We start from the raw sequence: 15,241 nt of genomic DNA, 5'->3' as shown, positions 1-15,241 counted from the left end.
TATTGAATTAAATGGCTAACCTTTCACGGCAGGCTGGCAAACATTGGTGGTGATTGGCACGAGTTCGAATCCAAGGCTCTGCGCAAGGAGAACGAGCGGCGAGACCGGGAGGCCAGAAAGGCCGCCAAGGATGGCACTCGAGAAAAAGACAAGAAACGCGTCACAGAGACTCATGATCGTGAGAGGAGCGTCAAGCGGATACACGTCGATCAGAAGTCGGCGGACGCGGGCGGCGGCACTGCTTCGACTACAACGACAGCTACAAAGGAGTAAATGGAGGGGTTTTCTTTCCATCGTTCATGTTACGACCCGGCCTTGCTTTTTTTGTGAGCTTTTCCCCCGCCTGTTTCTTGTCTGATATATATTGCTGCCCACCTGTTGTCTCTCTCCCGTTTTTTCGCCATCTTGGTCTTGGGGCTGGAATGGATGAACGAGGCGCTGTTGATGTAGTATAATGCCGTACATGTGGCACGAGAGTCTCATTTCTTCCCCCCCTTTCTTTTCCTTTTGACGTTGTTTTTCTTCTAGCTTCTTTGTTTCTTGTCCACTTTTTTTTCACTCTTCGAAAGGTGTTCAAAAGGGAGGCGGGTATATCTGGCGTTTGGTGGTCAACGTGGAAATGGTCCAAATTCATTTTTCTGATTGTGTCTTCGCGCAAGGAGAGCAGGGCAGGTGTGAGCTGGGAACGAGGTGAATATTGCATGGTGGCGTATGGCAAAGGGGGGGGGTTGAAGACGGATGCCTCAGGCTTTTCGGTGAGAGGCATGTAGATGAGAGGACTGGAGCAACGGATGGTTTTCAAAGCGTGGAGAAGTTAATATATGAAAGCTGTCCCAGCGGACTAAGAAGAGCGATGTGTATTCCTTTTGACGCTTTCACGGATGATTGTGATATGAAGATGACTTAGGACGAGGGATAGACACCGCGAGTTGAACACCTCTGCTTCGTTCCTATGCAACTCATAAAACTATAGAAGTAACAAATCATGAGCGACATTCATGTATCATAACATCATCAATCATATCCCCTCGTCAAATGTGGTATCTCAAAATCTTCCGACCCTCCCATGTACACATATACCCAGTCAAAGCTAGACCCCCAAAGAAACAAACATAAAACAGACAATGGTGCAAGAGGATTGTTCTGTGTCCACCTCCTCTTTTGATCCCTACTCGACGCCATCGTGGTTGTATAGTTGAAATGGACTTTTCCAATCAGATCCCAGTGAACCTGGATTTACTGTAGAATCTCATGCCCCTTCCCCTTTGGTTCGGCCGTCTTCAAAAGATCCCGAAGACGCCCCTCGGCGACGCCCTTCTGGTGCTGCTGATGATGGTGATGGGCCGAGGAGGTGGATGACGGCCTCCAAGGCATCCATCCGTTGATCATGGAGAGAATGCCGCTCCCTGCACTGTCTGTTTTGGTGTGCGTAATGGCCCCCTTTGCGACAGACAGCCCGACTTGCTTCGGCGGGAGTGGCGTCTCCTTGACAAGGAGGGCGGGCGGCTCCTCGCGGGGCTCACCTGGCGCTGTGCGTATCTCGAGCTGGCTCGTCGATTCTTGCGGCCGCGCCGGTTCACTGACGAGGCCGGTGGCCGACGTGCGCGGAGAGTCTATTGCCGAGCCGGATTGTCTCGTAGAGGCATCAATGAGAGCAAGCGAAGTCGACGACTTCTTCGGCGCAGCGTCCTCCTGGCACGTGTCACGGCGTTCATCGAGAGTGCCGCTCGAGGAAGTGCTTGCCGAGGAATGGCCCGAGCCCTTTTGCGCCGCCCGACCGCGAACCTCTTCGGCGATCTCGGAGGCAGTCTTCTTCCTGCCAGGCTGTTCTTCGTCCGAAGAGCGACTGGACGATATGATGGTCTCTAGCGTGCCCACGGCTCTGCTGTTCCTTCGGGCCATGCGTCTCCGCCTCCGAGCAGACGCCCCTACGCTGTATTCATCGTCCGCGGAGACTACCTGCAGGGTTGGGCCTTGAGCGTCATTCTGGGAAGAGGCATTGAAGAAAGAGGTGCCGGATCCATGGGGAGTGTAGTGGACCTCGTATTGATTGCTCAGCGAGTACCTGGACCTGGCACAAATCTCGGCAATCCGATCCAGGTCGGCATTGATATCACCAGCGATACCGCCGCCCTGGGCCTCGAGGTTCGCCATGAAGCTCTTGAAGCTGAAGGCTTCTACCGGGGGCAGGCGGGCCTCGTCGTGGGCGCGGCCGTTGACGGGCTTCTTTCCAAAGGACAACACCATGTTGCCCAGCATGCCGTGCTCTCCGGACACGAGCCTAGAAGGTACACCGGCGACAGCTTCGGCGAAGCGGCTGACTTGGGAACTGGGGCCAGCACCGCTACCAGAGATGGACGATCCGTGAACGATGGGACCATGGGACGAGCTGGACGGCCTGCTCGAGGGCACCGGCGGATAGTAGCTCCGGACAATGACAGGCTCCGAGTATGTGCTGCTCTGGGCGCCGGTCGACTTGGCGTAGCGATGGCTCGGGAAGTTGTTGTTGAGCTCTCGCAGGGCGGTGGTGCGGTATTCTACTGTCGAATCATCGACCGGGATCGGCTTGCCTTCAGCAGTGGAGGGCACCAGGCTGGTCGGAGACGGGTTGGGCTGGATGGAACGCCTGAGGGGTGAGGGCAGGGAATGGACACCACGAGGCTCAATGCTGGTCGATGACGACCGGGGCGATGGAGCAGGTGAAGATTGAGCTTGAGCTTGAGGCTGAGCTACCGATTGAGGTTCAGTCTGGGTCTGGGTCTGGGTCTGGGAATGGGATTGGGAACGGGACTGGGAATGGGCATGGGATTGGGATTGAGGCTGAGACTGAGGTTCAGATGGAGCCTCGATATGGCCAGACGACGGCTGAGGGCCAGAGCTGGGCAGAGACATGATGGGCAGGAAAGATGCGTGTGAGGAGGTTAAATACAGTAGTATATGTAAGGCCGGGCAAGGCAAGGCAGAGCTGGCCGGACAGGTTGGGAGAGGAATTGGGGTGTTGGGTATCGGCGACGATCGGTCCAGGGTCTCAGCAAGACATCGGGCGCGGCAACATGCAAGCTGTGCAGCTCCGAGGTCTCAAGGCATTGCCGCAGGCAAGACGGTCGTGTCGATGCGGACAAGGTCCCCGGTCTGGGCTCGACCGGATAGGATGGGGGAAGAGGCAGGCGAGCAGGATGCGTGTCTGTACCAGTATGTAGGTGCTGTAGGGTGTGCCTCGCTAGTGACAGAGTGGCACGACAGGAGGCAGATAGTAATAGCTGGCGACGGTAGCGTTGGCGGAGTCTCACACGGGTATGTAAGTATGTATGTAGTATGTATGTATGTATGTATGTACTAGCGAGAAGAGCGGGCAGAGCGTAGTAGGTCGTATGCAATAGGGCAGACTGGCCGCGAGATGCAGATGTTGGTATGCGCGAGGGCGCTGCAAATAGCAGCAAAGTGGCAAGCAGCAGGCTGGAGGAGGTTGGTGATGGTGTGGTGACGATGGTGATGATGTTGCCTTGACGCCGGCGATGATGCTGTCGTGGCAAAGCGGCTGCTGCAGCTCGACGAAAGGGACAGCAGGACAGGACGAGGAATAATACCTGTAGCGGCAGGGAACCGGACCAGAGAGACAGTCCTGCAGAGCGTCGCTTCAACTCTTCGAGGCTGTGGGTGGTGTAGTCGTAGTAGAGACAGAGCCGACCAGACCAGATGGGTAAAGGTGCAGTTGCAGTAGTCAGCAGAATGAGGGGGCCAAAAGAGACAACTTCAACCAGAGAGAGACCAACGAGGCCGGGCAATCTTGATGTCAATCACCTCGTCAACGGGCGTGGGCGGAGCAAAAAGAGAGAGAGAGGAAAAAGAGGAACTTTGTGAAAAATGAGATTGAAAAGAACCCAAATGCAATGCACAAGCTGCACAAGCGCAAATGCGAAGCTGCACGACTGTCGTGGCCGCTGCTCAACGGGCTTCTGCCTTCCGGGGCCGGCCGTTTCGCAGCGGTTCGAGCCCGTGGCAAAAAAGCGTGGATGAGTGACTTGATGCTTCTGCTGTGATTTGACAGGCCGGGTGTTTCTGGCCTCATCCCTGCCGCAGCTGCTTGCTGGCGTGTGCGCCGTCCATTGGCTGGGTTGAGGCATCTTCAGACGTGCTGGCCGACCGAAGCGGAAAGGCGAGAGAGAAGGGGCATGAAGAGCGAGCGTGTGGGTGACGGTTGGTGTGGACAAGCGGCAGAAGGGATGCACTGCGTCAAAGCACCCCGTTGGAGACCAATCATGGCGCTGTGAAATGATGCTTCATCGCCAACCTGCTTATTACCTACCTACATATTACAGGCGCTTCGTATCGACCTGGGAAAGGCATGTGCATATGTAGTAGGTACTCGTACATGTGCAAAGGAGCGTGCAGATGTGGAAGCTGCTTGATGTTCAAGTGCTGAAGAAACATGGATCGCTTGGATGCAGCCAATTGGCCATAATCAGGACTGATGCAAATTGAGCAATCACCACTTCCAGATGGTCTGCCGACTCCAGCAGAGTTTTATCACTCGAATTTCCTCCTCGCTCTCTTGATCCTTTTTTTTTTTTTTTTTTTTTTTTTTTTGAACTACATATTCCTTATCATCACATGCCTACCAATCCTCCAGAGGCCTCTCGTCTCCCCAGAAATCCGCTCGTCAGAGCTGGAGCAATACTAGTAATACTATGCGGGATCGCGGGGCAGCTTGACGCCGATTCGCTCCTCTTCCGTCGTCGACGCACCTTGACTCAACCGCCTTTGTTCGCTGATAAATGCATGATTCGCAACGTGTTTCAGGCCACTGCATCTTGCAGTCCATCGCGGGCATCCGATTGGCGTGCAAACATGTCTTGCTGTCTCTCGATATTGAGCTCGCGGACAAGATATTCCGCACCAAACACAATGCTGTGGTGCACAGGACCTGGGTGATGTCACATCGTGTCTTCCCAATCAACACGAGTACCATATCAACGTTTGGCGGACCCTGTTCCTTTCTGTTCAGCTCCTTTTGCTGATCAATTCTGCACGCAATCACGTCTCATTAATTGTACTCAACTTCACCATGACTCCTAACCTACACAACGAACCGCATTACTATATACCAAACCGTTTCCGCGCCGTGACCCCCTCCAACCTCAACTTCTCTCTCCACCATCTCAGCGGCCTTGAGGTAGTGCTAACGCGGGCCATTAGGCATACCCTTGGTTGACATGTCCTTGAGCATTATAGCCCTGATTCCCGTATCCTTGAGTCCCATACGCTTGGCTGTCGTACGCCGGGCCTCCAACAGGCTCAACCCCCGCAGCAGGCGGTGCCATCGTCCCATAGCCTGGCCGCGGACCTAGTCCACCCGTTTGCACCTTGTCAGAATAGATGCCAGGAGCACGGCGCGGAGGATAATGACCCTCGCGAGCCTGCTGTCGTCTGTCATAGTAGACATATTCAATGTAGAATGCATGTATATGCCCGGGGAAGTATCCAAGAATTGTCAGGCATATGTTGATAAGGACGTCTATGTAGATTGTCTTAGCATAGGTATCTCCTTCCTGCGACTTGTCCCGACATAAAAGCCTGACGCTGGGCATCATGGTAGAGAGAAAAGGAAAGATACATACCCGCTCCACATCCTGCCACACAGGCTACCCCGAGCGGAGGGACTGAGAAACATCGCCTGTTAGTACCTATGCGCCGGTTTGAGGAAAGCATTTGACTTGGCCGTCTAGTAGTAGCTCGACGTACAAATGACGGTGAGAATGACGAGTAGCACAACTGCACAAGCACCCATGATGGCGACAGGCTATTGCAGTAACTTTAGTGTAGAACTGCGTGAATGATTCGCAGAGTCGGACAGAGGACTGGTGTGAAGCTGTCTCTAGGTTCCTTATAGAGCGTGAAATCAATCAAGTCAAGGAGAAGATCCGCCGAAATGGACAGGCCTCGAAAACGACGAGATGAGTGCCTTTTCTATTTGCAAGGCTGGCATGTCATGGCGGCTTAGAGTTTTAGCCTCCTTGTATTGCGTAACATGACTGCGTGCAGCATGATAACTACCAAGTCACGCCGATAGTGCTGGGTTCACGCAATCAACCGCCATCACATCACATTGATCAAACCACCCTAAACCACCATCAACCGCCGCATCCAGGCAGTCGCGGCCCGCGATGCGCCAACAATGACGCACAGCCAAAGTCGAGGGCAGGAGCGCATGACGTAGCGCGCCTGAATGACATTCCGGCCCGCGTTTAGGAAGGCGCTTCGCTTGGTGTAGTGGCTCAAAGTCAATTGAGAGTGCTTTCCTCATTTCGAGCTCATTGACTGGGAAGGGCGCCCTCAGTTGGGAAAGCTGTCCCGAGTTTCCCGCGCTTGCTTCCGCTTCCATGCTGCAGTGGAGTTTCATAACGTGCAGAACAGGCGACAGAGGGGACGCCACATCTCCTCCCCCACGCGCTGAAGAGAGACCGTTGAATCATTGAAGAAGACTCGAATGATCTTTTTGCACTGTGCAAAGCCAAGCCAAAGTGGCCTAGCATAGCAGCATACCATCCTAATTGATCCGTCTACCTACCTACCTCCTCCTAAGGTAGTGGTAGTACTGTAAGTGAGGTGAGGTGAGGTGCACGAATATCTACGATCCAGGCACGAGGCTGCAATGTCTCATCTGCATGGAGCCTGACGGACAAGGTTTGGTGTCTTGCACTTCTCCATTGGCGGGCGGTCCTTATTCCCGGATTATCTGCGATGTGCTGACCTTGGATGCTTAGGTAGTCTTGACAGCCTCCGCATGGACTTCTCGGCGCGACGAGTCCGCACCGATGAATTTCTGGCTACCGGCTCCGATGATATCAAGCTGCGACCCCGGTTTTCGGATGTTGCCGTGATGAAGAGTCACATCATTTCTGACTGGCCTCCCGGCAGCTGCGAGAACAATGATGTGCGGGGGAGCGGAGGTGAAACAATGCTGAATAGGTCTCGGCTGGAAATCGGAATCAGAGTTGTTGTATCCGGCAGCTCTTGCGGCCCGCGTCCAGGCTAAAAACCAACGATGATAGCGAAGGCTGGCATTGGATCAAGCGAGCCGACGCGACTTTGGAACGTCTGGAATATCAACAACGTGCATAGCAGCCTACTATCAAGGATATGGAGACGCATGGCAGTTGGCATTGCGAGACTGGACAGGAGCGTGTCGTTACCGAGTCTTCTCAAACAACCACTGCAATTCCACGCAATCGATCGCACTTCTGATATCGTTCTAGAACAGGTCCGGGCCGGATTTCAGGCCAATCAGATGAGCGCCCGGCTCCCGGTCGGACACCAGCAGAGGCTTCGTCGTCGGCCTGAAATGCGTGAGGAATTGCCAAGACGAAACCCCCCGCCAGGTGGCTCAAGACAGAGTTCAGACGCGTCTTTTTATCAGGAGCCATGCCTGCCTCCGAGTTACATACGAAGTAATGATCACGCTAATCCCAGGGGCACTGTGCCCAAGCAAGACAAGCAGATGATTTCGATCCTGACTGTCATCATGCCGCCCGAGTCGGCTTGTTACCGCCGCTGAGCTGTCCGAGTTACCGGGAGCCTTATCCTTTTATCCGCAATTCAAATCGGATCATTTCCCACTTCTCTCTCAAGCTAGATGGCTCCTCTGCCAGGTCGGTAAGGCGACTCTCCTTTTTTTAAAGGTGGAAACACTGACACGAAGAAGCCGCCTGCCCTCGCTCGACTTTGCCTCAGGACGTTCCGCTGAGCGGGTATTCCCGACATACCGATAACCATGCGGGAGCAGATGCTTTTTAGTGTACCGACTAATAAAACAAGTCGTTTTCAGGACGGGTCATCTTCTGGAACCAGGCAGCACTTCTCAGAAAAGGTATAAGAACAAAAGAAACGAGTGTCATGCTGCAGCGGAACTGTGACCTGCATCGCCTGAACCAAGTCCAACTCTCTCAGAGCAGTGTATGCTTATGTTCAGTTAGAGCAGCATGGGCAATGAAGGCACGAGTTTAAGCAGGTACGTGATGTTTACCTAGGTAGCGAGGACGGAGGATGGAAGCGGCCCTCTCAAAGAGCAGCCTGGATTGCAGGAGACTCGTCATTTTGCTGCCAACAGAAACTCTTGTCAAAACCTGATCCAGCATGATGCGGTTAGGAGTCGCGCACTGTGCTGAACTCCGCGCACCGAGACGCAGCCCCGGCAGGGCGATGCAGCAAACCTCAACGTGTAAGTGGGCTGGATATCCTTGGTGGCAAGCAAATGTCCTCTGGCCACAGACAACGGAGAGCTGTCAGAGAGTGCACAACGAGGGCCGATTCTGTCTTGCCACACGGCACTGACGTCTCGGCTTAGCGTCCATGGCCTGCGGTATACTATGTGCAACTTGTCTTCTGTCATGCCAGGTCGCTGTCGGTTATCACCTTACATGTGCTCATGTGCATTCAGCATGAGACGCCAGTTGCTGCCGGTTGGTCGATTCGGAAAGTGACAGGCCTGTGGGCTTGCAGCATTGCTGTCCTGGACCCGGCTGTAGGTTATGGTGTGAGAATCTGTGCTAACAGGACGACAAGAAGCACGGCACGTCGTAGTGTTCCCAATCCGCCTGCGGCGGTGTGAGAGAGCTCCTATTCCCAGAAGTACTGAGGGTCAAGCTTCTTCTCCTTCTGCCCTGCTGCTGTTTGCCGATGGCTGCGGAGATGGTGGCCGTCAGCTGGCCATGCTGATCACTGACGAGACGACGAGAGCCGTGCATATGCCGACTACGCTGTCGAAGGACCCAACCCTAGGTGGCAAAGGCTAGAACTATGTATCTGTCTTCTACATCAGATCCTGCACTCTGTTTCTGCCTCTACCGTGAAGGCAATCAACACCGGAGCCGAAGACGCGATTAGCAGCTGTGAGGCAGTTGTTGTAAGTGGGAGCAACTAGTACCTCCTTGCCTGAGGCCGAGCTTCGCCTATCGAGTAAAGCGGTCGTATTGCGTATAGCCCAGCATACCTAGATCTGGGGAACTCAGGCAAGGCTACATGCACATTCTCCATACATGCCCTGGTGCTTTCGTACCCAGTACTTGGTACGGGGCTCCGTGCTTCGACAGCCGAAGCATCGAACATGAAGTTACGGTGTACAAGCACAGTATGTGTATACGAGTCTGATGCCAGCATCTGGAGTGCCTAGACCAGGGCCGCGCCGGAATGACTGCTCCTGAACTCGGCAGGCCTCGAGCTACTTTATATCTAGAAGCTGAACACAGTAGGTATTAATTAGATGGCATCTCCTTCTGGACACTACAGGATGCCCTGTGAGTCCTTGAGGCTGGTCGTCCAAGCCATTGACAGCAACGCTGTGGCACATGCCGTCAGCGGCATCCCTACGTACATGTATGCTGGTAGTGCAGACTTGCTGATGAAGGTCTCCCAGCGTTGCCGCCTCCGACTTACCGGATGTCCCCCTTCTGGGGGCCCATTGGGTGGAACCGTGCCAGCCAGCCCTCGATACTTCAGCGGCCGAGGTTTTCTAGAGGTACCTTCTGGACCTTGACTGTTACTGTTTGTAGCATTGAACAGCCTGTATCTACCAGGGAGCGATGCTCCGTCGCAGAAGCGCGCACGCTTCATTCACGTTAGCAGCTGGAGGGGCTCGACTAGCAGGGTTGCGGCACGTCCAGCGCCTGAGCGGGCCAGCTGGGAGCAATGGAACCCATCAAATCCAATGGATGGAGTCATCTGCAGCGGGCTCACAGCCGCTGAGAGGCCGGGCACGGAGATGGACAGCACGGCCACCTAGAGGTTAGTAGGTAAGTAGGTAGGTATCGTGGAGTTTTATACCTACCTACTGTCCATACGTGTACCTACCGCCACTCCACAGTAGAGCCCTTGGGGAAAAAGCCCCGTCCCTCGCCCTGTCCCGTCAATTCAGAGAGCAGTGCAGTGCAGTGCAGTGCAGTGCTGTACGACCCAGCCAGGCACTCTCTAGGCTGCCCACCCGCCTGAATGGCCCTGGGGCCTCTGCTAGTGCGGCCGAGCACACACTGTGGCCGCGGTGGAGGGCCAGGTACCTGAGCTAACAGGTTAGTAACTGCAGTGGACGACCAGAGAAAACTGCTGGACCACCAATTTCCCGCTCCGTCTCTTCCATTCTCAAACCTCCCGTTCTCTCCTTCGAGTCCCTCACCATCTAGGACTTCAGAGCTCGACCTTGTTGCGAACGGTGTGTTGCGCATCCTGGCAGCGCGCTGCCAATCTTTTCTTCCGCCAGCGGGCCTTTCATTGTGTGCTCACCTTGAACCCTCTCCTCTTCGAATCCCTCACTTCTCCGGCCCGCCGACCCGAGCTCGAAGCTTCCATTTTTTTTCCCGGCTCTTGTTTATCTGGGAACGGCCTCCTGAAGCCCTCATCGCAGACGACCAAAACAAACCGCCCGAGTCCCGCCTGCACTTGATCAGCCGGCTGGGAGGGCAGATTGACGCTTTCACGCATTGCACGCCCCCTCTCGCGTATAGCAAACGACCAACCTACCTGCCCGTTGCAAGCGATCCAGCCATCGTTGCAGCCTCGACGCCCTTGCCCGCATCTCGCAAACATTGGCCCGAGCCGGCAAACCCGCCGCCATCATGTCTTCGCAGCAAGTGCCCCAGCTCAACATCGACCGCTACGTCGTCATCCATGTTGCGACCACCTGCGATGAGCACGGCGTGTACGTTACCAAGGACTCTGCCGAGGTCATTGAGCTTGGATGGATTCTCCTTGACGCCAACACTCTCGAAGAGGTTTGACTCCTCCTCCTCCTCCCTCCCACCAAGACCCCTGCGCCACTACTTGGCCACACGTGGTTTCTCGGCCGAAGCATCGCTGACCTGACGGCATCACAATAGATCACCCACGAGAGTGTCCTCGTCAAGCCCGTCAACACTCCCATCACCCCGCTATGCAGTAAGTTTTTCAGTGTTGTGGATCTCGAGTTTTTTTTCGGCCTCGTCTGTCGCGATTTGCCCCCTTTTGCCTCGCACTCGTGATGCGGGCACAGTTTGGCGTTTCAAAATTTCTAAGCTTGCGGTGTATTGTCGAAAACTGGGGCTGACTTTGGATTGCTTTCTCCTCCCCTCGCAGCGAGCCTGACGACTTTGACGTGGGAACATGTCCGAAACGCTGGTACCTTTAGGGATGCCATCACCCGCTTCGACACGTTTGCTACCGAATATCTGACGTCGAAAAACCTCGACTTCGTCTTCGTCACCCTCGACGCCTGGGACCTCCGAGTTCAGCTCCCGCGAGAAGCCCGCGACAAGGCTGTTGTGCTGCCTCCTTATCTGCAGCACTCCCGCACCTTCGACCTGCGAACTGAATATCAGCGATGGCAACAACACCATCCCGAGTCTCTGCCCTTTGGGCCCTCAATGCTCTCCAACATCTGCGCGGCTCTCGAGGTGGAGCCGGTGCAGTCGAGTGCGCCCATCAAGCACAACTTGCCTTTCCACCTGCAGGCTCTGGCTCCCGCTTCTCCCCGTCGCGCCATGGAGGAAGCCATCACCTTGGCCCGCGTTCTTCGTGGTCTGATCCGCAAGTCTCAACCCCCCCAGGATCACCCTGATGTGTTGACCAGACCAATGGATGCCAGGGCGGATGTCCGAGCATTCCTCTCTGAGAGGAGCAAGGTCTTGCACATGTCTGGTCTGCCACACGATACTACTCAGTCCGAGCTGGAGAGCTGGTTCACCCAGTTTGGCGGCCGTCCTATTGCCTTCTGGACCCTTCGGACTCCCGAGCAGCACAAGCCCACTGGCACCGGCTTTGCCGTGTTTTCTTCTCACGAGGAAGTGAGTTCATCAACCTGCACTAACTTATTTTCTTCATCTTGCCCTGCTCTCCCCACCCCCCATCTGTCCGAGTCACGCTGGAAGAATCCCTTCCCCAGCCCCTTTTTGCTCTCGACTTAGACATGTCGTGCTTTGGAATATGTCATAACTGATTCCCCTAGGCTGCTGAGAGCTTGTGTATGAATGGCCGTGCCCTGAACGAGAAAGCTATTGAGGTTTCCCCGTCTTCTAGCCGAGTCCTGGATCGCGCTCAGGATATCTTGACGCCCTTCCCGCCGAGCAAGAACCGTCCCCGACCTGGCGACTGGACTTGCCCCTCTTGTGGCTTCTCCAATTTCCAGCGCCGCACGGCTTGCTTCCGTTGCTCGTTCCCTGCTGTTGGAAGTGGAGGTCCCGGAGAGATGGGAGGTCCTGGCGGCTACGGATACGGATACGGACCCCCAGCCATGATGCCCCCTCCTCACCACGGCGGTCATCACGGCCCCATGGGTCACGGTGGGCGCATGGGCGGTGGCGGCGTTGTGCCTTTCCGTGCTGGTGACTGGAAGTGCGGAAACGAAGTGTGCGGATACCACAATTTTGCGAAGAACGTCTGCTGTCTCCGCTGTGGTGCCAGTCGCGCTGGTGCTGCTGTCGTCGCAGATTCCGGCTACCCCTCCCCCATGGATAACGGCTCTCAGTACGGCATGAACCAGGGCTCGATGGCCGGTACCCCGGGCCCCGGCCCCTTCGCTTCTGGAGGAGCCTTCGGTTCCGGCGGCGGCTACGGCCAGCACTTTGGGGGTCCCCCCAGCCACTTTCTCCCTTCGGGATTGGGCGGCGGCGCTGGCGGCTACCCGGGCTCCCTGAACTCCCAGGGTTTTGCTTCCGGCCCTGTCGCGCATTCTGCCGGCCCGTTTGACAGCAGAGCTGCCGAGGCGGCTTTCCAGTCTGCGACCAACGGCCCCGTCTCTGGTGGACCAGGCAACAACTTCTACAACAACAACAGCGGCAACCCCGGCAACAACGAAAACGACCCATTTGCGTTTCTGAGCAGCGGCATTGGCGGCCTCACCGTCAGCGGCGACGCCCGCCAGAACGGTGCTGGTGCTACTCCCAACAAGTCGCCCGCTTAAATGTGCTCTTTGCCGGGGCGATGGGACCCCAAGCCCCTGCGGCAGACGCCGTGTATAGATGATGATTGTTTACTCAACTGGTTACAAGGTCCCCCTTTCGGTATATCTTTTCGGTCCCCACTCGACGATCTTTGGAATGATGAACATAGAGCATTTGACCTCGGCAAATACCTTCCGGACCTGGCTTGCTTGCTATTTCAAGGGAAAGGGGCTGGTGTGCATTTGGTTTGATTTTGGGGGATCTAGGACGGAGTGTCGGACATGTTTTAGGGGGCTGTGAATCGTTTCGAAGGCTGGAAGACAAAAGTGAAAAAAAGCACCAACGGCTATTCTGGGTCAACGAGTCTTTGTGGTACAAGCTTTGCTGAGGAAAAAAAAAATTGGTTCTCTTTCGCGCTCAAGGGGGGGCAAACATGGTTCTTGGCAAGGGAAACAAGGTTGTGTGGACTCGATTATCGGTCGGACGTGGCATTCTTTTTTTTGCTGGAATCCTTTGTCCCGGTGCTGGTGCATAGCGAAAGGGAGTAGGGTATATCTTGGCCTTGTTTGACTCACTTATCCAGTTTGCCGGTGTCGGATGGTTCACTCAGAAATAACCTAGGGGGTCTCTGATTTTTGTTCTCTTATTTTCCCTCGTCAAATCTGATTTCTATGTCTCGTTATCGTCTTCCTTTTCTTCTTTTCAACGTTTTTCTCTTCTTTTGCTCTTTTGCCCTAACCTATAAAGTCAATCATTCCTCTTACATAGGACATTCTTTCTTTCACACATTGTACCTTACTGTTCATTCACTCGTTTGTATCAATCACTCGGTTCGCGCGCTTGGGGGAGAAAGGTGTCAAGGTAGTTTGAGCATTTTCTGGAGTGGGAGCGCGGCGAGAAAGGGGGCGGCTTGGCGGGAGTTGGGCTGAATATTTGTTTAAGGGAAAAGCACAAAGGTTGTTTGAGCCAGATCGAATGGCAGCCACTCATCAAATACCGAAAAGCTGGTGAGATTGGTAAAGGGGCAAGAAGGAGAAAGCCCAAGGAACCAAGGATGAAGGATTTGGTTCAACTGGAAAGGGGGAGGGGAAACTGGTGGTGCCCGGTGGTTGGTTACGGTTTGAGGATTTGCTAAATGCGAAGAATGTCTGAGTGTTTTAGTCTATCATGTCTTTGTTGATTTTATCCTTCTTCTCCTTTTTAATATCCTATGGACGTCTGATGTGAACATGGATCAAAAAAGTTAGAGTGAGGTAGGGAGACAAGGCGGGATGGAATGGTAGTGATGGTGGTGGTGGTGTTTCCTTATCCTCCTAATCTCAATTTTTTTTTTTGAAACCCCTTCTTCATATTTATATTATCAATGTCTGGTGATACTTACTAATTTAGGAGCCGAAGATGATGTAAATGTCTGTTGTATGATAAGGCATCTCTCTTGTCCGCTTTACCTGACCGCCTGGGTTTTACGAGGTTGAAGCAGTCATGTGTGAGTTGACCGAATTGCGCAGTGTTTCTTTAGCTACATACCTATCTAGAGGGAGAACTTGTCTGCGTTCATCTACCAGGTAGTACCTATTTGCCGTAAAACCTTACGAATCGTCTGCCAAATTGATGAAATTTCAAGACTCATCAGCAGTAGAATCTGCTACCAAATCGTTTCCTTGTCGTGAACGCTTCCTCGGGTGATGATTCTACTCATACATCAACTCTAACAAGATCCTCCATAAGATAGTAGCTCAATATAAGCTCTCGGCAACGGATTCAAAGGTCCTCATGGTACTCTTCTTCGCCCTGCACATCCTCCATCTCCAGATCCGTAAAATCATGCGCCATGAACGGGCCCTGCGCATATCCATGCGGCGGGGGCCTGAGCTGATACGGCTGCTGCAGCAGCAGCTGTTGCGTGTCAATGTCCATCATATGAGTGTTGTTGTTATTGCTGTTGTTGTTGGTGGTAGTGTTGCCAGGCTGGGAGACGAAGCTGGGTCGGTAGGTGGGATCGTCGGGGGGCTGGTAGTTGATGAGGGGGTGGTAGAACTGGAGAAGGAGGTTGTTGATCTGGGCGGCGGTGTTGTTGATGGTCTGGTCGTCAAAGAGGTCCGTATCGTCGATGAGGCCGGTTGGGTCGACGAAGTTGGAGTAGTGCGGGTGGTTGACGGGGAGGAAGTGGTTGCTGGAGCTGGACTGGTCGAGAAAGTTTGGCTGGTTGATGGGGTTGCTTGGGCTGATGATGTATGGACGGTTGATGGGGCTGTACTGGTTGCCAAGGTTGGTCTGGTTGATGAGGTTGGCCTGGTGGGAGGAGGAGGTGGTGGTGGTGGTATCGGCAGAGGTGGAGG

The 15,241-nt window shown here is 54.4% G+C and overlaps 3 protein-coding genes across 3 annotated transcripts; 1 reads left to right on the top strand and 2 right to left on the bottom strand.

The window, feature by feature from the left end:
- Positions 1-1,236: 1,236 nt before the first annotated feature.
- TRIREDRAFT_119947 (uncharacterized protein) lies at positions 1,237-2,892 on the bottom strand (the record flags this gene model as incomplete). The annotated part of the gene is made up of 1 exon (XM_006961400.1): positions 1,237-2,892. The coding sequence occupies one exon, from the start codon at positions 2,890-2,892 to the stop codon at positions 1,237-1,239; it is 1,656 nt and encodes a 551-aa protein (XP_006961462.1).
- Positions 2,893-5,303: 2,411 nt separating this feature from the next.
- TRIREDRAFT_34297 (uncharacterized protein) lies at positions 5,304-5,788 on the bottom strand (the record flags this gene model as incomplete). Its single annotated transcript, XM_006960969.1, has 3 exons — positions 5,304-5,515; positions 5,619-5,660; positions 5,743-5,788. Coding segments are annotated over 3 exons (300 nt in total), but the record flags the coding sequence as incomplete, so codon positions are not given.
- A 4,429-nt stretch (positions 5,789-10,217) lies between these two features.
- Positions 10,218-12,922, top strand: TRIREDRAFT_21384 (RNA-binding ran Zn-finger protein; the record flags this gene model as incomplete). The annotated part of the gene is made up of 4 exons (XM_006960942.1): positions 10,218-10,760; positions 10,866-10,923; positions 11,101-11,807; positions 11,969-12,922. The coding sequence occupies exons 1-4, from the start codon at positions 10,605-10,607 to the stop codon at positions 12,920-12,922; spliced, it is 1,875 nt and encodes a 624-aa protein (XP_006961004.1). The 5' UTR covers positions 10,218-10,604.
- Between the last annotated feature and the right edge of the window lie 2,319 nt (positions 12,923-15,241).

Source organism: Trichoderma reesei (genome assembly GCF_000167675.1).
Source record: "Trichoderma reesei QM6a unplaced genomic scaffold TRIREscaffold_1, whole genome shotgun sequence".
NCBI classification, from domain to species: Eukaryota; Fungi; Ascomycota; class Sordariomycetes; order Hypocreales; family Hypocreaceae; genus Trichoderma; species Trichoderma reesei.
The sequence above is the reverse complement of the archived record's forward strand: the minus strand, read 5'-3'. Positions and strand labels throughout refer to the sequence as shown.